We start from the raw sequence: 26117 nt of genomic DNA, 5'->3' as shown, positions 1-26117 counted from the left end.
ATCTCGCTAGCCAGGTCGGTTTCCATCCTGAACGCCTCCTTCCTCCGCGCCACCGCCAGGGAGGTGATATGACCCCGAATGGTGGCCTTAAAGGCATCCCAGATCGTATGAAAGGGCAAGTCAGGGGTGTCATTAACAGCGAAATACGAGTCTATGGCGTCACGGATGCTGGCGACGTCCTCCGGGTCCCGAAGGACTCTCGGCGGGAGCACCCATCGGCGTTCACGAGTGGCATGGGCCAGGGGGTCCTGCAGCAAAAGTTCCACGTGGGCGTGGTCTGACAGGGAAATGTCGGATATAGCGGCAGCTAAGGAGTCTCGGGCCAATTCAAGGGATGTGAAGAGATAGTCGATTCGGGAGTATGTCCGATGGGAGTGTGAATAAAAGGAGTAGTCCCGGGTCCCCGGGTTGTGGTAGCGCCACACATCCACGAGTCCCAGGTCTGTAAGCTGCGTTCTAAGGGTAGCGGACATCGCTCCCGTGCCATTGAAGGAGGCCCCCGCACGATCCAGCTCAGGGTCCCAGACAAGATTGAAGTCTCCACCCAGGATCACGTTAGGGTCACCCGATGGGAACTGATCCCGCAGGAGTGTCTGGAGGTATTTGTCCTGCGACTGGTTGGGCGCATATACACATCCGAGGGTGAGCTGTATACGACCCACCTGCACCGTGGCTCGGAGGAAACGCCCGTCAGCACTCTTGAAGGGTTTCGTGGGTCCCCGCCTAATGCCAGCCCTGCAGAGGATTGCCACCCCCGCTGTCTTGGTGTCGGAGGATGCCCAGAACTGTGTGGGGTATCTAGGGTGCGCCATGCGTGTGGTGTCTCCCCTGAGAAGGTGCGTCTCCTGGAGGAGGATAATGTCAGGGGAGTGGTGTAGGAGGTAGCGCCATATCTGATTCCGCTTGTTGGGGGAGTTGAGCCCCTTGACATTGAGTGAGAGGACCTTCAAGGGTGTAGGGATGTTCGCTGTCATAGTACCAAGGGGGAGTGGAGCAGCGCAAGACCCAGTGTAGCAAATCCCCCCGCAGCCAGGGCAGCGGCAGCCTCACCTCGCCTCCAGCGTGTCAACCCCCGTAGGACCCACCATGCCACCCCTCCGCAGGCGCGGGGAGAGAACAGTAAGAGAAGGCAGAGCAAGAGAAAACTATGAAGAGATGAGAGAGAAGGAATATAAAGGGCGCAAAGAAGAGATATAACCAAAACAGGCCAACAGGGCCAGTGTACATTGTCCCAGGTACCAGACATCCTCTACCCGAGGGTTTGGATGAACTCAGGAATGTCACTTCCTATGGGACAAAGGGGGGGAGCAGAGATCTGTGTAGATGAAGTGAAATCCAGTCGTCTCGCAGCTCGTCCACCCCGCTGCCGCTAGGTAATCCGGGGGTGAGTCATGGGTCCGCATGCGCAGACCTGTCGCCGAGAGGGCACCGAAGCTCAGTGGAGTGGTGCAGGACCCAGGAGAGGTGTTGTCCAGTGTCAGATGTTCCCGACCCCCACAGGGGGGGGAAGCCACAGGGGCGACCCGCTAGAGAGAAGGGGAGGTCCCCCTCCAAGAGCAGTAGGAACAGGCCGCCGTGGCACGATAGGATAAGTCCGTGTGCCCAAGGGGCGAGTGTAGGCGTAAGGCAGCTCGGGTCTCAGTGGTCACGATCAGTGGCCTTCTGGTGTCGTAGGACGGTCCCCGCCCTCAGCGCCAGAAGCGGGAAGCTGTGAGTCCTGCTCCCCGCGGTCGCCCTCGAGGGAGCGAATGTGAGCAATAATGTCCTGCTTGGTCTGCGAGGCAGAGAGGGCGTCCACAGGGGGGGACCGGCGACGTTTACGCACAGTGGACCAGTCGGGGCGCGGAGGAGCCTTCTCTGGGTGGTGAGAGCGGGCTGGGCTGTGATCCGGGGACCCCGGCATTTCAAGCAATTGCGCCGCTTCCTGGTAGGACCGGAGGGCCCTTCGCTTGCCCTCCCACTTGAAGATGAGAGCAAAAGGATGGCCCCATTGATAGGAAATGTTGAGGGTCCGGAGCTTCTCCGTGATCGGGCGGAAGACCTTCCTCCTGTGGAGCGTGGTGGGGGCCAGGTCCTGGAAGATCTGGATCTTGTGGCCTTCGTACCGCAGGTCCGGGGCGTCTCTAGCCGCCTTGAGTATGGCCTCCTTCTCCGTGAAGTAATGAAGTCTGACGACAATGTCTGGGAGGAGGCCGGCTTTGCCCCCCGCTCCAAAGACTCGGTGTGCGCGGTCAAGACGCGGTGGGGGAGCGTCCTCTTCGCCCCACACCGCTTGCAGGAGTAGCGCCACATAGGCCATGGTATTAGTCCCCTCTTCTCCGAGTGGCACACCCCGTATGCGGAGGTTGTTGCGGCGCCCCCTGTTTTCCAAATCCTCCTGCTTGATCTGGAGCTGGATGTGTTGCTCTTCGAGGGTCGCCACTCTCTGCCAGATCTGCTCGAGGTCGTCGGTGCGGGAATCGACCGTCCTCTCCAGGCCATCAACCCGGTCGCCGAGGTCAGTGACCTCCTTGCGTAGTTCCTTGACGCATGTGTGGACCTCCGTCCTGAGGGACCCAATTTCGGACTTAAGATCTGCCATGAAGGAGGACATGAAGGCCTGAGTCACCGGAGGGGAGTCGGCCGGCGGCAGAGGCTTCTCCCCCGATGACGGGGGACCCCCAGAAGATGGCGACGAACCCGCCTTACCCCACATGGAAGCCACAGATGTACCCCTGGTCGTCGCTGGGGGGGGGTCCGGCTTGGTCCCTCTGCCCCGAGTCATGACCAACTCGGAGTGACCAAGGATAGTGAGAGGTAGGGCAGGCTGTTGCGTGGATCCTCCGGGTCGTGATGAAGAAAAGTTCAAGGGAGGTCGCACCAGCGCCCCGGTGGTCAAGCAGCCCAGGTCCTACGATCAGGGGTTCAAGGCCGGGAATCAGGAGACGGCGCGGGACGACTTCCACAAGCCCGAGGTAGGGCAGGCCCGGCCCGTTGGTGGCAGGTTAGGCTCGCCCGAGCAGCAGGGGTCCAGGACGCTGGGGGGTCGCTTGTGCAGGCGAGGTGGCAAGCAACAGCACTCCAAGGCCTGTTCAGAGGTCCAGGGTCAGCGCGGGCGTACCAGCGAGGTCCGCCGCGTCAGGCACTCGTCACAGGCCCCCACCGGCTGCAGGGGCAAGTACACCGGGTGAAGATGTCGGCGAGCGGAGGCAGGACGGAGGGCAATCTCCCGCTCGGGGGCCCAGGGTGGCGGGCAGCTCCTCCGGCGCTCTCAATCACAGCGCGGCAGCTCCAGGCGCCGCCATAGCTCCAGGCAGCCGGTCAGCCCAAAGCTCCCCCCAGGTGCCGTGGGGCAGGAGTGCAGATGAAGGTCCAGCGCGGGCACCGGAGTTTGACCAGTGGGGCCCGACTCTCTCTAACGTCTCCCAGAGGGTCCCCAAGGGTGGCGGAGTCAAGCAGAGGCACTGATGCAGGGGTCCAAAATGGCGACTCAGCTCCAGGATAGGGAGGCAAGCCGGCAGGGAAGGCAAGCAGCGTGACCGGTCTCGACGCCTCAGCCCAGAGCGCCGGCAGAGCAGCAGTCCGCAGGTCAGGAGGGGGGGCGCCGAGGACAGTCCAGCAAGGGTCAGAGGGAGCAAGACGATACCCCACCAGGGGAGCCGGCAGTCGTCCCGCACCCAGAGCGGCCTCACCCCTCCACTGAAGCCGGGTCCCGGAGTAGGACCGGCGGCCGTGCAGTCACTCCGCCTCCGTCCGGGGATCGCGCCGCCACCCGCAGCTCCACCACCCCGCTCCGCTGGCAATCCGAAGGTGGGACAGGGACCCGCTGTGGCTCTCAAGGCAAAGTCCGGTCCCTCAACCCCAGTGGCAGCGTGATGTGGGGAGGGCCTTCTCCTCAGCGCCCGGCCCCGCTCTAGCAGGCGGGCACCACCCGTCAGGGCCCGCAGTGTCCAGCCAGGTCGCACTACAGCGCGGGAGGGCAGGCACCCGGGCGGCGGGCGGCCGGCAGGGGAGGCAAGATGGCGGACAGTACCTTGGAGGAGCCCGGTCGCGGCTCAAGGGTCCAGGGCTCAGCCGTCAGCAGGCAGGCGGCGGGCACAACGGGGACAGCTCTCCAGGATACCTCAGCAACCGATCGTGGTCCCGCAGCAGGGCGTCGCAGCAGCAGGTCCGTCGGCTGTCTCCCCGCGCCAGTTGCGGCCTTGCGCCTCCGCAGAAGCCGGGGTCTCGCGTGATGTCCGCAGCCGGGCTCCAGCAACACCCCCGCCAGGGGGTCGCCTCTAAATCGGCTGCAGCTTCCCCTCCGGTCTCTGGTCTCCCGACGTGCAGTCGGCAGCTGGGGAATCCGCCGCTGGAGACCGCTCGCTCCTCCGGTTACCTCTGTAGCTCAAGGGGACACCTGCTATGAAGACGCGCTCCGGGCGCCAGTCGCCGGGCTCGGTGACAAAATGGCGGGAGCACCCTGGCCGGTAATCGTTCCGGTCACTATCCGGCCCCCGCTGGGTCTCTCTCACCGGGGCGATTTCCCCGGAGGTCACCCCTTGTCCAGGGAGCAGTTGGCAGGCCGGTTTCCCCAGAAAGCCCCCCGAATTCCGCTTATTATGGCTAATTGAGGCAGCGGGGCGACGGAGCTCGCCCGAGATGTGTCTGTTCACATCGCCGCCTTGGCCACGCCCCCGACAGACTGTTTTTGATGGTACTTAAAGAAGTAGCTCTTTATAGATGGTTGCACCACATATGGAGACTTCATACAGTCTTTGTTAAAGGATGCAGATAAAGCCATCTCTTCTATTGGCTGACACAAATTCCCCTCTATATTCGCACTGCCGCTGCTATTTTCCATATTCTCTCCATTTCCCATGCACTTCTCCAGATGAGGCGGTGCGACTGCAGATTCTTCAGTCATTTGACTTTGTTTAGGCTTTGGTAGGCCCCCGCGCTGTCTACCAGACCTCATCCTTCTTCTTATTCACACTAATAATTGCCTGTATTTGATCAGGCAGCCCTATCTTTTGGTATTTTTCGTTTTGCTCTCTCCGTACAACATTTGCCACAGCACAGACACAGGTACAGGCACAGTCAAATCTGCCGCCCACCTTCCTCACCTAAAACTCTACAAAATGGCAAGCGTTGGCAGGATATCAGAGGTTGCACATTCAGGAACCAATGCAACCAATGCAACTCATGACACCCTTCGTTTGCTTCTCATTACTGGTTTTGTTGGTTGGTTATGTCCCCCTGCGTCTGTCTTCGTTATTATAATTTGACTTGCTTCTGATACCGATCTGTTGCTGTTGGGTTAAGTGGGTTAAGTGCACAAGCCTACTGTGCGCAATGAAGATGAGGAAAGTACTAGGTGGAGGGGGGTAGCTGGGCCCAACTTTAGGCCCTTTAATCCAAAATTTATGACCGCTTGTGACAGGAGGACTCCGGGGGGGGGGGGGGTATGCTGGGAAAGCGCTTGGCCGCAGAGTTGAACTAGATGCCTGATGTTGGTGATTGTAGTGGCGAGCCCCCCGCGACCACCACTGAAAGAGGCTGCCAAGCTCACCTAACACAGTGACACAACCCCCCCCCCGCCGCTTGCTGATCACCGCTCTCACCTGCAGTGCACCCTGCAGGTGTCTCCTGCAGTCTTCTGCCAAGCCTCCGCTCCACTGTCCCTCTCTCCTGCTGCTATTAGCACACAGTGAATGCTCCTGGGAGCTCCCAGGCCAATGCTGCAACTCCCAGGCCAATGCTGCAACTCCCGGGCCAATGCTGCAACTCCCAGGCCAATGCTGCAACTCCCAGGCAAATGCTGCAGCTCCACTCTATCCACTCCCCTGAACCTTAGCGACTAGAGGGCAGGGACGAGTTCGAAGCACTGTTGCCAGCAAGGGCAGCGCTGCAAACGATGATGAAGGCGGTGGCGGTAGAACAGAAACGCCCAACCAGCTCCTGACTGCTCCTCTCCGCTCTGCTCTGCAACCGCAGCGGAAGCGGGAGGGCGGAAGGCACCCAGTCAGCCGGCCCACCTTACGGGGGCGGGGGTCCAGTCCGGTCAGCTCCCGCCGAGAAGGGGACGCCGGAGCACGTCCTTTCCGGGTCTTCCACGGGCCTTCCAGGGGCCTCTACGGACTTCTCCAGGCCGCTCCGGGCTTCTCTGGGCCACTCCGGGAGGCGCAGTCCGGCCCGGCTGCCCACGATGGAAGCGGTTGAGTTGAGGGCGGAGGACGGTGGTTCAGAGTGCTGGGCGAAGCTCGTAGCTTGCACTCGCAACAGCGGCAAACAGACACCAGCAAACAGCGAGTCAGCGGTAAGACCGTAACCTGTAACCTGCAGAAGTGGTTTGTCAGAATCTCCAGGTATGTGGACAAAGAAAACACTAACTCATATGGCTTTGTGGAAAGAACAGTAAACAGTATTGGGACTGCATCCTCCTCCAGATACTTCCGACGCGCCATCACATTGTGGAGCCGGCGGATGTTAAGGGCAGTGTTTCTCCCAGGCATAAAGCCCGACTGGTCCGGGTGCACTAAAGAGGAGCTCACCGTTCCCAGCCGCTTGGCGAGGACTTTAGCTAAGACCTTTGCTTCCACGTTTATCAGTGAGTTCCGCCTGTATGAGCGACAGTCGTTCACCGGCTTTCTGGCCTTATGAATAACAACTATACTGGCCAGACGCTGGTCAGGCGGCAGAACTCCCTATTCCCAGCTTTCCTGATACATTGCCCGCAGGTGCGGGACCGCCTGAGAGGCCACAGCCTTGAGGAACTCCACCGGAGTACATTTCTGCCCCATCGCCTTCCCAGACTTAATTTGGCCGATAGCCTTTTGGATTTCCTCATCCGATAGATCCGCATCTAACACATCCCTGTCCATCTCCGAAATAGTCGGCACGTCGCTATCCGCCAGCAGCCGGCGCGAGTCCTCCGCTGTATAAGTTGTAGAGGAAGAATACACCTTCTCAAAGTGATCTGCAAACGCCTCCGCTATATCGCCGGGGCTGTGCAGGACCTCACCACTTGGACAATGTTAGTCGGAGCACCCACCGCGCACCCTGTTCCTTTCTTTCCTGCCCGGTCTCCAAGCTCATAAAGCCTGTGTTGGGTAGCTGCCTGTTTGGCCAACATGTGTTCACGTGCTTTGAGCTTGTACTCCTGCTTTAATTTCAAACAATGCAGTGCTTCCTCTGAGGGATTTAACACGTGAGCCGCCTCAGGCCCTCTGAGGGCTTCCTCCAGCTGTACCAAGTTCTCGCGCCTTTTAGCAATAATTTTCCCTATTTCTACGTCCTGGTCAGAAACAACCATTTCTGATTGAATATCTTGTTTGGAATCCATAATATAATCCAGCTGAAGTATACTGCCTTACCTATTAATGCTATAATTTTGAGGAAAATCTGAGCGACATATCGCTACAGTAGGTGAATAATTGCATTAGATTTTACGAAGGTACTTATATGATGCACATGCATGTTTGTCACTGGAAAGATACATGAACTGTACACGGGTTGGCCTATATAAAGTTAGACTCTTATCTTCATTCCCATCTTCAACACACAAGGTTTTCTGTTGTCTTTATTTTCCTCTCTTTTTCTCACTGCGCACATCTCTGTGACTGCAGGTATTTTATTTTTATCGTTGTCTGAATACTTTATCATTTTCCCTATGTTTATAGTAATTGGATGCATTTACCGTTAGTTCTATTTTCATATATACAGATATTATTCTAATTGCAAATAGGCTTCCCAAAAGGACTCTCTCTTGCTTGGATGGTCTCAATCACCACCCATATAATATGTTCAGCGCCCTGATGAAGCTTGCATGACAAATCTTTGTTTCACACCGAAATGCGCATTGGCACAATTCTTCTTTGTGTTAAGTTAACAATTGATATCATTGATGTATCTGGATGACATGTTAAAAGATATTAATTTAGGCATATTCTATAACAATTGTGTGGAATGACAATCGATTCTTGGATTATATATAATTGATCAAGGAGTCAGAGTAACATCAGTATGGGATGCTAAGCATTGTTTTTAGTGAATTGGTTGGATATGTATTTCTTTGAATGAATGTGCCTGGATGCTTTGAGACGAGTGATTTTTCGATTTCTGTAGCAGGTTAGGAAGCCCATGATAAACAAAAATGTAAGTTTATGCCTCATGTAATAAAATATGTTTTGAATGTCTGATTCATGATATTGATATCTATTGAGTTATACCTATCAGAAAGTAATTTGCGGAGCACTAGTTTTGTTGCTGTACTTTTCTGATTTTTCTCCTGGTTTTGTCGTCTCCTATCCTTTGCCTACAAGGGCCCTCTGGTGTCTAATATTGTGAGAGCGTGTTAGAGGGCTTGTCAGGAGTCTTGTCCATCTCATCCCTGGAAAGAAATGGTATCCTTGGGATCTAGGGGGCAGGCGACAGCAACAAGGTATCAACGGTTATTCAGTAACATGAGAATAATTGCGGCTAGCTGTAATATAGCCAGATTGTGAAGGTCGCCCCTTTTACTCTCAGAGCATTGGTGCATTGACCTGGATAGGTGTTTGCAGGCCAATGCTTGGTACATTAGGAACTGAGTTGCCCCCGAAAGTCTGGTAAAATCTGGAGCGCTTGGACGACCCATTGGGGATGTTCTTTAATACCCTCGCTTATAGGAGACTTGTTATACCTCCAGGAGAACACTTCATGATTTACTGCTGTATTGAGTTGCAGGGCGGTGGGGTTCAGATGCGCTATGATTCTATGTATTATTATAAATGTCTTATGCCATGCACTGTATGAGGGTTGCTATGAAAGAATTTGACTGAATAGTTCTATTAACCTACAAAAAGCATGAGGATCAAAGGTATGTAGTTGGGAATTATCATCAGACCTCTCATTCATCCTCCACTGTCATTGTTAGCTTTTTTCCATCAGAACAGTGCCTTGGTTGCATTGGTTTTTAAAGATGACTAGTTTTTTTAAGCATACTTTTGAAGTTCTAAAAAAATGAGATGCCACTTATATTTGGATTATTTTTTTTTTGAAAGCCAAAGCTTAGTTAACAAGCACAGTAGTGTCAGTGTGAATGCTAGGCTGATAAATGAAGCTCCCACAATCTTCCGCTTGGCTTATAATAGAAGTTGTGAATGTTGCATGTTCCTTGTTGTTTTTTCGCGTGACTCAGTTGTTGTAAACAAAGGTGCAACATTAAAAATCAGCCATAAGTGTTGACTCTAGGATGCAAGTCTAGAAAATGACACTTCACATAAGTTTGCTGCTTGATGTATTGTTAAAACCATTTTGGTCTATCTAATCAAGTAACTGTTGTGCATCCAGTCCTGTGCCTTATCAGTCAGTTTGTTAAAGCCCCTTTCTAGAAGTAATATACTCTTTTTGGTACAACTGGCTCCGACCAATTACACCAGCACCTTGACCACTGTGAAGAACAGATAATTTACTTTGTTATTTTGTTCACGTGGGCATAAAGTTGCATTTACTTGTGGTTGTTCTTTAAGAATGCTTAACTGCAACATTTAATCTTAGAGTTGTTTAAAAAACTGTTTTCAGACCCCAGTCTGTCCTCCTTCAATGTAGATTTCCTCTTTCAGTAGTTGCTTTTAGGTGACTTCTCACTTCAAGAAAGGGTCCCTCTTTAAACCTTTTAATCAGTCTTTCTTTTTTTAAGTTGAAACATTTTGGTAGACTAATTGATAATCCTATAAATCCCTGGAAAATGCTCTTTTGCTTGTCTAACATTTTTCCATTTGCTTTTGTGGCAAGGAGCATTTTTAATGAATGCAGTACACAGTGCTTTTGCTAGGGAGGCAGCAGGTTCTGTTCCTCTTCTCTCTGATACAGGCATCTCCTTTACCACCATTGCTACTTGTCCGGGTGACCAACTGTGCAGGATTCTGTATTTCGCTCACTAACAGGACCTTGCTCCCTGGTTCAAGGTCCACTTTTTCTGCCACAAGTGCATAGTTAGATGAGAGGTAATGCAGTGAATTTCTGTTCCTGACACTGGTATGTGATGCGAATGTAACCACATTTTAGCTACTGTTTCTGTGGAAAAATGTATCCTGGTCTACACCAGTTATCAACCAGTTTTGATATTTTGTGTGAGGACTTTCACAGAGTGCTAGTATGTTGTGATGCATATTGATACGTTTAGAGATTTGTGCTTGAAAAGAATCTCTAGTGCTTTAAGATGAGATAAGATAAACGTAAGAATAATCCTAGGAATCCTTTATTGACAGAAATGTAGTGGCGGTTGATCCACACACCAGAAAGCAAAATGATCTTATTGTGGGGAAAAAGGATCAATAGTGTTGGGCAAGTGGAAAAGTGTCTGGCGGCTAAGTGTTGGGTAGGAAATTAGGCAGATTGAATATGCCATAACACATCTTATTGGTCAACTACAGCATTCTGGAGCTGTCTAACTTAATTGCTACTATCTACTGATAAAATTCATATAGTCTTAACTACTCTATCCTTTTATTAGGACAGATTCATGCAATGAAGGGCTTTGAAATAGTTGAAACCATGCAGAAATGTTACCCCAAATCTTTCATTCAGTCACTGCATTTTATTTTGCTAATACATTAACTATTGCATACTTTTGCTTGGGTGAAAAAATTGTGCCGTTAGTTTGAATTTAAGTACTTAGTTTTGTTGTTTCTTTCTAATATATTCATTTTTTTGCAGACCATGAGAAGACACAGAAATGAAGTGACAGTTGAACTGCGAAAGGTAACTTGAGTTCTCATCTCCTTCCTATTTATCAATTGTAAACAAATGATTGTGTATATTCAGTTCGGGTTTTAACATATTCAAAGACAGTAAGAACAACACTTAGTGCAGTTTGAAATCCATACGCCCTAGGCTTTTACATCTTGTATTGGACGAACGAGAAAAGGCAAACGTGATACAATATATTAGCTTGAGGGGCCTGGGATTCCTCTTCTATAGATGTCCTTCAGATATACCTCTTCAGGGATTGGAGTAGCTGAATTAAAGAGCATATTCATTTTCAATCCAGAAAAAAAAGTTTGCTGACGGATCAACAGAAGCGGGTGACACGAAAATTTATTTACTACACAACATTACCTGCTTTCCAGATTCTTTTTAATTGGGTTTTAGCAGATGGTCAGGGCTGGGTTGGCCACAACTTCTACCTCAGGCATGGAAATCAGCGAATCCAATAACAGAAACGAATAAATTGCACACAGGCAGTCCCACTCACTCCACCTCACCAACCAGCAATCTGCATTAAGTACATCATTGTTATTATCAATCTTGTGTGCGAGCTTCCAGTCTGTCAGTTCCATAAAAAAATATATTTTTTATTACTTTTAGAAGTGTCATGGCAAAGTTTGGTCTAGCAGCAACTCTCTTGCATTGAAAATGTATTGTACTTGGTCTGTTATCACGTCATGGCCACCTTCTACACATTTGTCCATATATAGTTGCAGGACCCTGTATCTTCCAGACTCCTGCTATATCTCCTTTACAATTCTTTCGCCATAAAGTCTTCCAGTATCGTGTTCCATTCTAGGGAAATAGGCTTTTTGCGCAAACCCTGTCTTCTTCCCTCTTAAGCTCAGCACTCTCTGCTTTGCCCTATCTCACCGCCTCGCTATACCACTCTGTCACTACCTGGGCCTTAGTGGCCTTCCACGCCTGGCCAGGATTAGCGCTAACTTGACAAATTAGATCGTAGGATTGCTACTTTTGGATTTCATACCCACCCCCCCAGTAGGGAATGTTCCGCTAGTACACCCGCCTCCCCAGGGCCACCTCCCTTAGGACCTCGTGCACTTCCACCCAGTAGCGTTGTAAGCGCAGACACGTCCATAGCATATGCAACAGGCCAGCACTAGGGCTCCCACATCGTGGGCAGGCGTCTGATGTGTTCGGATACATTGCGTGTAGCCTGCGGGGGGGTCAAATACTTACGATGCCCGATCATAGGTTGGATAAATTTAAACTTTGCATTGCGTGACACCTTCCTTGGATATTCCACTATAGTATCCCATTCCTTATCCGAAAATACCCTATTCATGTTTGTTGACCATCTATCTCTGAGTGCCTGCAGTGATATCCCTGCATGTGATTGAATACCTTGGTAGAGCCATCTAGTCAAATGGTGGCCATTCCCCATTAAATATTGTAAATGTACCAGTGCGTGTGTCGGGAGTTCTTCACCAGTAGGAGCCCACGTGTCTCTGATGTATCGCAGCCTGGTTGCATGTAGTCGGAACAGTGTGTTCGGTACTTCCCTCTCCTCTACAATGGTATCATGATTCATCAGTGTGTTATCTGCGAACAACATCCCAATAGTGTCTACACCTGCCTCCGCAAACGGAGAAATTTGTCTTTGCGAAACCGTTCCCAGCATTTTGGCAATAGCCACTCTGCCGCCCACCGAAAGGGGAAGGGACGTCCAGAACTTAATTTGGCCTCTCAGTGAATTTATCGCACAGGTTACATTGCCATTGATGACATCTACTGGTTCCCTATACACGTTAATACCGAGATACTTAATCGTAGTCGGCGCTACCTGGAATGACCACTGCCCAAATTGTATGGAGCCCTGCACCAACCTTTCCGTAAACACGAAGGAGTTCTACTTAGTTTCATTTATAGCGAGCCCTGAAAGTGAGCTAAATGTTTGGAATAGCACAGGGAGGGGCGAGGGGTCACCACCAAGGTCTGAGAGCTATAGGATAATGTCGTCTGCATAGGCTGAGACGACATGCGTATCATGGCCTGTTGTAATGCCCTTATGGATCGCCAGCCTACGAATTTTTTCCAGTAATGGTTCCAGAGCTAGCACAAATATTAATGGGGAGAGAGGACAGCCCTGTCTCGTTCCTCTCGCCATTGCATATGGTCTCAATATATACTGTCACGTGCGAGCTCTAGCAGTAAGGTTAGTGTATAAAAGGGAGACCCATTTTGTAAATGCATCCGGTATTCTGAATTTTGGTTGGGTTCGGACATGTAGTCCCACCGGAGAGAGTCAAAATTCTGACGCATGTCCAATGAGATACACCCCTGATGTGGAGGGTGTATTCTGGAGTGCGACATAAGGTAATGCAGCCGTTGAATGTTATGGGCTGTGCTGCGGCCCGGTACGAACCCACACTGATCTGTATGCATCAGTCTGGGTATGAAGCATTGAAACCTATTGGCTAATAATTTACTTAAAATTGTATAGTCGGTATTGAGTAATGAAAGGGGTCAATACCCTGCAATAACTCTACGGTGCCTGAAGTGTGGTAATTGGCAAAGAGCCAAGTTCCAGTGACTAGTGGTTCCAGTGGTCAAATCCTTCTTGACTGGGAGGTCTCAGACAGTCAGCCTGGGTACCTTTAGGGCACCTAGGGAGCGTTCACTCTGCGGGGTCCCTCAGGGCTCCTCCTTATCTCCTCTTCTTTTTAATCTATATCTTCAACCTCTTCTTTTCTCTCTGAGGCAGTGGGACGTCACCGTCTTTAACTACGCTGACGACCTGCAACTCATCTTTCCTCTTGATTCTCTTTCTGCTATCTCTAATTTTCAGGCGGTTATGGTCCACATTCTTCAGTGGATGAGCCAGAACCAACTTAAATTAAATCCCGGGAAGACGGAGCTCCTCCTCCCCGGCAAGAGCTCCACCCATTGGGGCCCGCATTTCTGGCCGGTAGACCTCGGCCCCTCCCCCACCCCCGTGGCCTCAGTAAAGAGTCTCGGGGTCATTATTGACTCCGAGCTATCCCTTAAACCCCAAATAGGGATGGTGGTCTCTTCCTGCATGTATCAGCTGCGCAGGATTAGAAAGGTGGCCTACCTCTTGACTCCCGAAGCCTTGCTTCAAGTCATTATGGCTCTTGTCCTTTCCCGCTTGGACTTCTCGAATTCTCTTTATCATGGTCTGCCTAAGGTCCTTCTTTCTAGACTTCAGATCGTCCAGAACCAAGCGGCGAGATTGGCCTTTGGGACTCCAATATGGCAATCCGCCAAACCTCTTCTCACCAAACTACACTGGCTTTCTGTCTCTTCGAGGGCAGCCTTTAAGATTGGCTGCCTCACTTTTAAATCTATAACCGGTCCCTGCCCTGCCTTCTTGAAATCCGTTATCAGCCCTTACTGCCCCTCACGCAACCTAAGATCTTCTCACCTCCGTCTTCTGGTTGTTCCCCCTTCTAAACTCTGCAGAATCGGTGGCCGGAGATTTGCACTCCTAGCCCCCAAATTCTGGAATTCTTTTCCTCCCTCACTTAAATTCTCTAATTCGCTCATCCAATTCCGTAAATCTTTAAAAACCTGGCTTTTCCCACAATCTGGTTAATTCCCTTCCCCTTTTCAGTATCAGTCCAGCGCCAGGAAACCCACGGTGACAGAGCGCTTTATAAGCACCCCTTAACATAACATAACATAACTCCTGTTGCATTTGCCGTAGGTGTGGGACTAGCAAGGGCATATAAGTCACATAAAACTCAACCGGTAGTCCATCTAACCCCGGGGTCTTATTTCTGGGCAGGGTCCTGATAGCAGTTCTGATCTCTGCCTCCATCACTGGGTTCCCCAGCCCCTTCCTGAACTCATCTGGTAACTGTGGGAGGTTCTGATTATGCTCTGTCGGGGCGGCATATAATATGTTTGAAAGGCCGTATTTATTTCTAGTTGTGTGGTGGGGAGTACACCCTCCTGCATATTTATTTCAAGAATCGGAGCCGTCTGTGGAGCGTTGCGTATTATTATCCTGGCCAGCAACGACCCTGCCTTATCAGCCACAGCATGCTGCTTTTGTGTATATGAGGTGTAATCTAGTACTTGTAAGTCTTCCAGCAGTTCTGCATATTTGCTTCCTGTAATTCCTCTTTCCCCGGAGCACTCTGTACAGCCTCCTTTTCTAACTCACCTAGTTTATTCTCAACGGTTTTGAGGCGATTGAGTATAGCAGAACGGGCCCCCGCCTGTGTACTCAGGGGTGTAGAATTTATTAAAATATCTACTTGTCCATGGGGCAGGTTGCTTCATAAATCTACTTGTCCCTTTGGTGCCATGTAGTGCTGCCACAGATTATGGCAGCAATCTCATTTTATAAGAGCTCTTATATAGCCTCTCTGATTATGCCTGGGCATATCCCCTAGTAGTGTTTGAATACTAGTAATCATTTTATGTTGCCACGTTTCCGTAGCTCCACATACTGGGACTGAAGATGGTGGTAAGCAGTAGTTCTAGGATTGGAATGCCCTATTGAGTCTGTGCAAACCTACTAACTTGCATGTTTTAGGGTTTTCAACAAATCTTCTCTAATCTTTCCCATTCTTAGAAATGTTGGAATATTACTCCTGAGAGTGGCATACGTAAACCTTCTTTCAGAGTTGGGGAAAAAAGTAGTTGGAGGAAAAATTAACTTTAAAACATCCAGGATTTCACATGAGCAAATCTACACATGCATATTTGCTCATGCTAAAATGCGGTTCACAAATATTTTGTAGAAGTACGATTTCTTGCCCTACTAATGTAAATTCTTGTGAATTCACGAAAGCCATATACCAAACGTGCACTTTTGAGTCTTTCTTTAATAATTGGGCCCCTAATTTGGTCTGGCGTTAACCATGACCTTTTGTGTTTATTAAAATTGTCTCTCTGAATCGGCTGGCTTCACTGTGAGTGAAGCATTCTGCTCTTTCACAAGGATCATATTGGTACACAAAGTAGTTTTGTTCAGTGGCAGTGTGTGCTCTTTGAGACCAAAAACAACTTTTGCATTTGCCAATGTTTGTTATAATGGTGAGGGCCCAGCAGCTCTCGCATCAATAAGGTTTTACAAAAGCCATGCCAAAACAAGTCACGCATTGCCAAAACTAAACAGCTGACCACCAATGTCAGACCTACTGGATTTGCCAAGGCTTGTTATTTTTGTTTCCCATAATCTTATTGAAACTGGTTACACGAATTTTCCAATATGAATATTTTTGGGAAATACTAGCATGCATCAACACATTTTACTAAATGGTGCTGCAAAGAAATGGTACCTGACATTTTACAGTAGTTTAGCAAAATGTTATTTCCCTACTTTAATTTTTTAGGAACATGTTATATTGAAAGCAAACATTAATCTTGCTTTCAAGCTTCTGCAAATATTTGCATCTAATCAGAGAGCATTCTGTGAGCATCATGCATAGCCTCATATTGCTAAACTTTGAAACCGTGTGTACACATTTTCATACTGGAACCACTGTCAGTAGTGCAGTCAGAGCGTACATTTACTTAGAGCGCTCTCCCTAATAATAAAGGCTTTAAATTAATTATCCATAAATACAAGTTTGAAAAGCATTAACACATGCACACAAGTATTACCTAAACTACAGGCAGTACCCTTCCCTGATCCTTAATGTGGTACTGCAAACTGGCAGCCACAGGGTTTGTTCTGCAGGGGGTTGGACCTACTTGTCCCAAGGACAAAATACACTTTAAAACTTGTTGCACTTGACCCCAAACAATATGTCCTGGGCGTCGGGCTATAGGAATTCCACATCCCTGGTACTAATTGCAACTCCCCGCAGCACCGTCTTAAATGCATCCCACTCAATCTGACGTGTGCTGGCAGTATATGCATTCACATCAAAATAATTAGTTATTGCTGTGGATAGCGCATCCCTGAACACTGAATCCTCTAGCAATATGGGCTGCAGTTTCCATGTCAGAACGGGTGTAGGCACCTTCCCCCATTTCACGACTACTTCTAACCGGTTATGATCAGAGAGGGTTTTAGCTTAGTATGTAGTGTCCAACACATTAGATACCAGTGACAACAAGCAAAAAATCCTGTCAATAAGAGTGTGAAGGCCGTGAGGTGGTGAGTAGATGGAGTACTCTTTAGCTGCTGGGTGTTTTGCGCGCCATATATTACTTACTCCCCATCCATCTGCCCATCTACTCAGAGCCTCAGCTTGTTCCGTGCTTCCTCTATTTTGCAATGGTGGGTGAGACCTGTTCATATCTATATTTATTTATTTTATTTATTTATTTTTATTTAGAGAGTTTTGTATAGCGCGAACAAGACCCTTGGGTATCAGAGCGCTTTACAATGAGTGAGGTAGATAAGATACAATCAAACATATTCCAACAGATACAGTTTTCTACAATAGAACTATGCCTGGTTAAGGAACGTCAAAAAGTACAGCTCAGTAAAACAGAATATACAGTTACCATGGTCTAACATGGAGCTTCAAACGAATTGACTCTTCTATGGAAGGTATTTGCTCATTAGAAAAGTTTTTAATTCCCTCTTGAATGATTCTGTGTGTTATTTTTCTAATGTTTGGTGGGAGAGAGTTCCAGATTCTGGGTGCTGCTCCTGAGAAAGCTCTATCATAGGTTTTCTTCTTCCGGAAGATGGGTGGTTTCAGTATTAACTCCTTGGCACTCCTCGCTGGTCTGCTTCCTCCAGATAGTTCAATTTTCTGGGCCAGGTAGCTAGGTGTCCTGTAGTGAAGCGCTTTGTGGGTGATACATGCCATTTTTAGTTGAATTCTGGCTTCATACGGTAACCAGTTCAATGCTTTCAAGTGTGGAGTGATATGGTCGAACTTTCTCGACCCGGTGATCATTCTTGCGGCTGCGTTGAGGCATGCTTTTAGTGGAGCTGTGGAGATTTTGGGAAGGCCTGCTAAAGTTGTGCATCCATATTCAATCCTCGCGATTACCAAGGATTGGATTGCTAATTTAAGATCCGCCTGAGCGATGTAAGATTTCATTTTTCTGATGTCGTTCAAATGGTAACGGGCACTTTTTAAATGGTAGTGGGATCAGTGGGTCACTGTCCCATCCTGTGACGCACACACTAATTCCTCTCCTAGAAAAGAGGTTCCAGAGTTAGTTCCTCGGTTTCAAATGTGCTTTTATTCAGCAGTATTTGGTTAGTTTCTTCTTAAGTAAATCATTTGTTCATTTTTACGACATTTTTACAAATATTCGTTACATATTTGATGTGTCGGCGCTGTCCTTTTGTTTAACATCCAATGCATTTCGAGGCATATCCGCCTCTTCATCAGGGAAAGGATACTGAAATAAAGTGAGAGATAGGTCGTGGTGAGTGCTGGGGTGGGTCCCTGGGGTCTGGGTGATGTTTAGAATCTAAACGTGGGGGCGGTTGGTGGTTGGAAACGTGTCATGTTATGGTGGCACCTTAAAAATAGTCCAAAACCTGTGTGAGAATAGTGAAGGATATTCGTAATCATGCTTACGTGCGCCGCTTTTCTATCTGGTCATGCAATCTGTAAATCAAAAACGCTAGTAAGAGCGAGAATACGCATCGCTTAGGTGGTGGCTTTCAGGGTTTTAACGCGCCATGAGGCTGCCGGGGTGTCTGAGGACTAACCTGTTAGTAAGTGCCGGTTTCGTCAAGAGGGTTCCGAGCTTCCTCGCTAGTCCCTGCGGGAGTATCGGTGTCGGTTTGGTAGTTGGATCATGTGGGGTAGTTACGATCACGTGATCATAGAAAGTGACGAAAGCCTCGGTGGGGCAGTGTTAGATCGTGTATTAGTAGGGTTCCCTGCGTGTTGATATCGCAGTGAAAATCTAGATACCTTGATTAAGTATAAATTGCAAAATATGCAGGTCAAAATAAAATACAATACAACAGGTCAAAAAAATAAAAACGGTAAAAAGTGACAGTGAGAAACAAATATCCACAGTTTAACGTGAATGTACACAGGTGTCCCATTGTTGCTCCAGTAATAGATTAACAACATTGTTCATATTCATAAATAGCAAGAGAGTTCAGTTCTTTCATTGAGCCCAGATGGCTTCTGGGTCGATAGTCTTTGAATCCAAACATTTTCACGTTGCAGGAGATATTTGGTATTGTCTCTACCTTCAACTTTCGCAATGGTTTCCAATACAATGAATTTCAATTGAGAAACATTATGTGTGTGTTCTTGAAAATGCATAGCTACAGCAGATTTGCTGTTCTTTAATCGTATGTTCGATTTATGTTCAATCAACCTTGTCTTAATTTTTCGTTCCGTTTTACCGACGTAGAGTTTTCCACATGGGCATTTTAGGGCATAGATTAGGTTGCTTGAATCGCATGTAGCATTCACTTGTAATTTTATTGTGTTACCTCTCATGGGGTGGCTAATTACATTTCCCTTCATAACATTATTGCAATTCCCGCAATTTAAACACGGTTTAGTACCCGTGTAGTTTGTGGTTGGAGTATGTCTGTACTGGACTAATTCACCGATGTTGGGTGCCCTTGTAAATGCGAACAGAGGGGGTTCCTTGAATATTTGATTAAAATCTGGTTCCAAATTAAGTAGTGGCCAGTGTTGGTGTATTATGCTTTTGAATTTAGGACTTGCAGTTGAATATTTTGAAACCGCCACTATGCGGGCTTGTGATTTTTCCTTTCTTGGTTGTAAGAGTTTAGATCTTTCTATTTCGAGAATTTTATTGGTCGATTCCTTGATTATTTCTTGAGGATATCCTCTTTGGTGGAATTTCTGGGCTACTTCAGTGATTCTCTGTGTAGATTTGTGGGAATCTGATGTTATTCTTTTGGCGCGCGCCATTTGGGAAAACGGCACTTTTTGCCATTGCTTTGATGTGGGTTTTCATGTCCAGGTTCTCATCGAGTGTGATTCCAAGCGATTTCGCCGACTCAACTAGCGTAGGGATGCAGTTAAGCGCCGTGATCATTTTTGACCATTCCTTAGACTCTGTGCGGTTCTTAAGCGGTGAGATTAGTAGGAATTCTGTTTTCTGGGTGTTAAGCTTCAGATGATTGCTTGTTAACCATTGTAATGTTGATTGTAAAGCCTCGTTCATTATCTTGATGTCTTCCAGAGATGCGATTTTAATGTATAGTTGGGTGTCAACCGCGTACATATGAAAGGCTATTTTTGAATTTCGAAGAATTTCCGAAAGCGGTTCGACATACAGGTTAAACAATGAAGGAGATAATGTAGATCCTTGGGGAACTCCAATCGTGTTAGGACATGAAGTCAATAATTTTTGGTTGATCAGGAATCTTTGCGTTCTATTTTTGAGGAAGGAATTAAACCAATTCAAGACATTGCCCGATATTCCCATCCTGTCCTGCAGTCTGCCCGATATTTCCATCCTGTCCTGGAGTCTGTTCAGCAATTTTTCATGATTTACCGTGTCAAATGCAGAGGACAGGTCTAGGAGGATGAGTAGACATGATCTTTTTTGGTCTAGGGCCTGTAGAGCATCGTCAACTATATGTAGGATTGCTGTTTCCGTGCTGTGACCTGTTCTGAAACCCGATTGGCATTCATCCAATAGGGAGAAATTGTCTGTGTTCGCTAAGTTGTTTTTGTACACATTTCTCTATTAGTTTGGCAAGAATAGGGATGTTGGTCACTGGGCGAAAGCACTACATTGCAATCGCCACCTTTCACCCAAGGGTAGGAGTCCCACCCCACCAGTACCGTGGACTACTGGTCCAGAAATGTATCCTGTTCCGAGTTTGGGGCATATATACTTCCCAATACGACATGACACCCATCTAGAGTACTCAGCAAAAGGCCATATCTGCAATTCACATCAGCTCGCTGTTTTAACAATGCGAAGGGGTTGCCATTCCGTATCCAGATTGCGGCTCCTCTAGCAAACGCCGAATATGATGTGTAGAACAACTGCCCCCTCCATTTCTTTTATATTTTAATTGCTTCAGACTTCGTGAGATGGGATTCTTGTAGGAAAGTGATATGCACCTTCTTGCGGTTAAGCTGCGCAAGATTCTATGTTTGTGAATGAAGCCTAGCCCTCGTACGTTCCAAGACGTGAGTGTGTATGTGCTAGTGTGCGCCATCTATGTCTATATTACGGATAGGGACCTGTCTCATCTTCTCTGCCCTTGGTTGAGTATGTTGCATACCTATAATATGGTTCATGTCAAAACTTCCCAAAACAACTCCCAATACTAGGTTCCCCTGTAAAACGATAGAGGACCAAACTAATAACCATAGACATACCATAGTGCATTTGCCGTAGTGGGAGCGGCAACCACCATGTTGTTGCATACAGTAGCCCGCATGCAGTTACATTATTTTCAGCGCTCCAACTCCAGCCCCATCAACTCAAAGTAATCTTTAAGAACGATACCTACAAGTGGCATTATGTACATTGGAGCACAGTAAGCAGCACTGTATATGATACCATCTTCCGGAGGGACCCCTACATCACTTCAACATTCATTCATAGTCTGTGGAGTAACCGATGGAAATAGTATTAGACTACTCTGAGTCTGATTGTATTGTATCGTCCTCTGATGAGTGAACAGTCTTCTCACAGGATTGGGGGTCTTGATCCGCCAGAGCCGTCGCCATCAGGAGAGCGTCCCTTTGACTGTCCGAGATCTGCTCCGGGGATGGGCTCACACCGGTACCGCCTCCACGTCCACTGTTCCCTTCCGAGTCTGTTGTTCCCGGAATTCTCACCAAGGACCTCGCAGAGCGACTCGGTGATGTCCCGGTCTGCGACACAGGCAGTGTAAACATAATCTCCAGCCAGTCCTCCACTTCCTCAGGATTATCAAAAAATAGTTTTTTTGGGTCATAGATTACCTTCAAACAGGCGGGAAAGAGCAGGGCGTATTTCAGGTTGCGTTGTTGCAATTTCTTTTTAGCATTTTTTTTTTAAAACTCTTTATTCATGACTGCATCATATTTCACATTTTACATTTGTACATATTATCATCCAACAGTCTTTTCTCGTTTTCTCCCTCTAACTGTCGGCTAATTGACATGTAATCTTTCCCGACTGTGCATTAAGTCCCAGGTGACTCCAGTTTATTACATCAATAATCATGTTACATTTGCATTACATTGTCGCCTTTAACTAAACCTTGTCCCGCCCAACTCCCACCCCACCCGTCTCCCAGCTTCTCCATTGATTAGGCACTGTATTCCTTGGCATGATGACCCTATACTGTCCAGAGGCTGCATTTATGTTTGACTGGCTAACCTGTACATTCGGCAGTGATATCCCCACTCTGTATTTCCATTGCTTTCTACCCTGTATGTCTGGTCATGGGGTATTCTCCTGTGAAAGCTCTAGGTCCACATCCTCGATCTCTATCAGCATCCGCTCCCATTCCTGCGCAATTGGATGTGTCCGGAGCCCTTTCTCCTCTTCTCTACGCAGGATTCCACTTTCTGCCCTGCCCCATTTTAGCAAATCAGAACGCCACACATCTACACTCGGGGGTCTGGCTGATTTCCACCTCATAGTTATGACTCTGAGTGCCAACAAGAGTGCCAGGTCGAAGAACTTCAGCTGTGCTTTATGGGTCTTGGGTCTTTTCCTGTGCCCTATCAGACAAGGTAGTGCCCGCTCCGGGATCTGCAGGGTTGTGATAGTGTGCAGTGTATGGCAGACTGTCCCCCAGTAGCTGCGTATTCTCGGGCATGTCCACAGCATATGGAGGATATCGGCCTCATCCCCTTGACATCGGGGACAACTATGAGAGGAACCAGGGAACAGCTGCGTATTCTCGGGCATGTCCACAGCATATGGAGGATATCGGCCTCATCCCCTTGACATCGGGGACAACTATGAGAGGAACCAGGGAACATCCTATGGAGTCTTTGGGGGGTGAGATATGCCCTGTGCAGTATCATAGCCTGTATGAATTTGAATTTGACGTTTCTGGACACCCTCCTATGATGTTCTAGGACAATCTTCCAGGCCCCGTCCGTCATAACCTCTCCCGTGTCTAGAGTCCAGGTGTCTCTGAGTGTGGTAAGAGGTAAAGCAGCGTGTCCCCTAATGCCCACGTAGAGCCATCGTACTAAGTGTCCTCCCGACCCCATATAATGGAGGAGATGCACTAGTTCATGTTGTTCTGGTTTGCTGTGCTGTGGGGCCCATGTGCGTCGCACGTAGTGTGTCACTGTGGCATGTAAGAAGTACAATCGCATTGGGGCACCTGTTGCCTGCGCGAAGGAGGCGTGATCCAGTAGTGTGTCGTCCCCAAACAGGTCACCCACTCTATCTACTCCCACCTCTGCCCAAGGTTGTAACCTGCGTTGTGTTAGACGTCCCTGCGGTGTTGGGAGCCCTAACAGGGGAATGTTCTCTGCATAGGGAGTGGTCCCCGCCGTGTACGCCAGCGCCTTTCGCCAGCACTGCAAAGTAGTATGCAGCAGGGGGTGGCAGTCTCGAGGGATCTTAGCTCCGGGCAACAGAAGGGAGTGCAGTTCTCCACGTGCTAATTGGTCCTGTGAGAGCAATCTCGTGTAAATTCTTACCCGCCACCCATCGTGACAGCCATTGTAACTGGCTTGCGTAATAGTAACCCCGTAGGTCTGGTACACCAAGGCCTCTCTGTCTGGTGCTCAGTTGTAGTTTCTTGAGGCTTATTCGCCGACTCCCAGGACCCCATATGAGAGTAATCAGGATCGTATTCAGCGTGGCAAATGTGTTGCGGGAGGAGGACCGGCAGGTTTACGAAGTAGTACAATATACGGGGGAGCATGACCATCTTTGAAACTGCTATCCTACCCATGACAGATAGGGGCAGGGATGTCCAAAAGTTCACACTACCTCGGAGACCATTGATTGCCCTCCGTACATTACCCTCAATCTGGTCTTCCTGTTTTCTATAAACGTTAATGCCTAGGTATTTAAATGTGGTTGGCGCTATTTGGATCTGGTAATCACCAAATTGTATGTGGGAAGGTCGTTGCCCTTCGCAGAAATAAAAGCCTAGGGATTTCGTCGGGTTAATGGCCAGGCCAGATACGGTCTCGAAACGGTCAAAGATGGTCGCCAGGTGCGAGTGGTTCCCATTCAAATCCCGAAGGTACACTAAGATATCGTCAGCATATATTGAGATCTAATTATGCGTACCCCCAATGGAAATACCCACCTCGTCCGCTCCGTTCCGGAGCGTGAGCGCCAGGGGCTCTAGTGTCAGTACGAACAGCAAAGGTGAAAACGGGCATCCTTGCCGGGTGCCTCTGTAAATATCGTAGCTATCCGAGGTATACCTGCCAGTGCGTGCTCTAGCTGTCGGATTCGTATACAGTAGACTAATCCATTTGATTAGGAGGTCAGGGAAGCCGAAACGCCGTATGACCTCGAACATAAAATCCCATGTCGGAGTCGAATGCCTGCCGGATGTCCAAGGCGATGCAACCGGCCCGAGGGAGGTCCAGTGGCATGGCTGACATGAAGGCGTGGAGTCTCCTCGTATTCTGGGAAATACTCCTACCCGGGAGGAAGCCGCATTGGTCTGGGTGTATTAGGGCAGGGAGGTGGGCCTGTATTCTCATAGCGATAGCTTTGCTAAGTATTTTATACTCTGTGGGGAGCATTGAGAGGGGTCTATAGTTATTCAAGCCAAGGGTATCCCTGCCGGGTTTTGGTATGGATATCACTGAGGTTTGCATTGTCATGGCAGGCAGGTGACAAACCTCGTAAGCTGTCTTATAAAATTCCTCCAAAATGGGTACTAGCGTTTCAGAGTAAGTCTGGTAAAATTCTGCAGGCAACCCGTACATGCCAGGGGTTTTGCCCCTGTTAAGGGAGTGAATGGCTATTTTGATTTACCGCTGTGTAACGGGTCCATCCAGCTCAGTCCGTTCTTCCCGGGTCAGGGTGGGGAACGTTGGGTCTCTTAGAAACTCTAACATTCCGTCTCCATCACCCTCGGGGGGGGGGGGGGGGGGGCATATAGCCTTCCCAAGTGGACCCTAAATGCAGTATTAATATCCGACTGTGTGGACATCTCCCTACCCGTTTCGTCCCTGATTTTCGTAATCACTGGGACTTCGGGGCTGTCTTGGACCAGGCGAGCCAGTAGGGCCCCAGACCTATCTGCTTCCGCCTGTTGACGTCTCAAATAATCCTTGTGATCAATGACCCTCAGTGTTTCCAGGAGTTCCACATGTTCTATGTTGCATAACTGTAAGTCTCCTTTATGCCCGGGGTCTACTCCCGCTGCCGTCTCTAGATCTTTTAGGCGGTCTTCGACCTCACAGAGTTTCCTGTGGATTTCCTGTCTGGCTCCCACTAGTTGGCCGATAGCGTCCCCCCTTATAACAGCCTTCATGGGGTCCCACACCAGTAGGTTCGAGGACGTAGAGTCCCAGTTCTCTCTGAAGTAATTATTTAGTGTATCCGATAGGTGTTTGTGGAATGGGGCATCGTCTAGTAGCAGTGGATTAAGCCTCCAGGTGGGTACCGGTGATGGCACCCTCCCCCAATGAAGATCGAGTGTCAGTGGTCTGTGGTCCGAAAAGGTTTTAGCTAGGTAGTCTGAGGACGTACATTTGGTCAGCAGGGAGTTGGTACACAAGAATCTGTCTAGGCGAGTATGCAGGTTATGCACTGGGGAATGGTATGAATATTCCTTGTGTGTTGGATGCAGGGTGCGCCATACGTCTGTCAGTCCCCATCCCTGGAGCCAGGTTCTAAAGGAGTCGGCTATCTTGAGTACGCCTGTCGCCTGGAGGGGGGTGCGACCTGTCCAGATCAACATCTAGAACCATGTTCCAGTCCCCACCCAGAATCCAGGGGATGTATATCCAGTCAGCTAAAGCCCGGCCTACGTTTGCAAGGAATCTGTCCTGATCAAAGTTCGGGGCGTAGAGGCTGCCCAGGACCAGCAGTGTACCGTCCAGCGTGCCCTTCACCAATATATATCGCCCTTGTTCGTCTACCTTCCTCTCAAGTTCCACAAAAGGGGTGCCGTGTCGCACCCATATGGTGGCCCCCCTGGAAAAGGCAGAGTACGTTGTAGAGAATACAGTCCCCCTCCACTTTTTTCGTAATGTGTGTGCCTCAGACACTGTTAGGTGGGATTCCTGTAGAAATACTATTTGGGCCTGTTGGCGAAGTAAAAAATCATGTATTCTATGTCGTTTTTGTACTGCTCCAAGCCCCCGTACATTCCAGGTAGCCAGCCTATATTTCCCCTTCGTATCAGCCATACTTGAGTACAAGTGCCACAGCGGACAGTGCCTCGCGTTGTGATGTATGTATTATCAGTGCTAGCCAGAAGACGTCTCCCATCCATCCCCAAACTCGAACTCTAAAGGTGCAGCGTATGAACGTTGCTGTGCCGAACCAAAAAATGCAAAACATAACCAAACAATCTGCGGTGCATACGCCTTTGGGGGGTCGACTAAGCA

The 26117-nt window shown here is 48.7% G+C and overlaps 1 protein-coding gene across 2 annotated transcripts in view; it reads left to right on the top strand.

The window, feature by feature from the left end:
* Positions 1-26117, top strand: part of KPNA3 (karyopherin subunit alpha 3) — an 802806-nt gene that overhangs the window by 190772 nt on the left and 585917 nt on the right. For both annotated transcript variants that reach the window (XM_078657369.1, XM_078657368.1), the window contains exon 2: positions 10660-10704. In XM_078657369.1, coding sequence (XP_078513495.1) covers positions 10663-10704 — 42 coding nt within the window. In that variant the 5' untranslated portion in view covers positions 10660-10662. The remainder of the gene's footprint in view (positions 1-10659; positions 10705-26117) is intronic.

This window comes from Lissotriton helveticus, chromosome 8 (genome assembly GCF_964261635.1).
Source record: "Lissotriton helveticus chromosome 8, aLisHel1.1, whole genome shotgun sequence".
NCBI lineage: Eukaryota > Metazoa > Chordata > Amphibia > Caudata > Salamandridae > Lissotriton > Lissotriton helveticus.
This window is presented reverse-complemented; position numbering and strand designations above follow the sequence as displayed.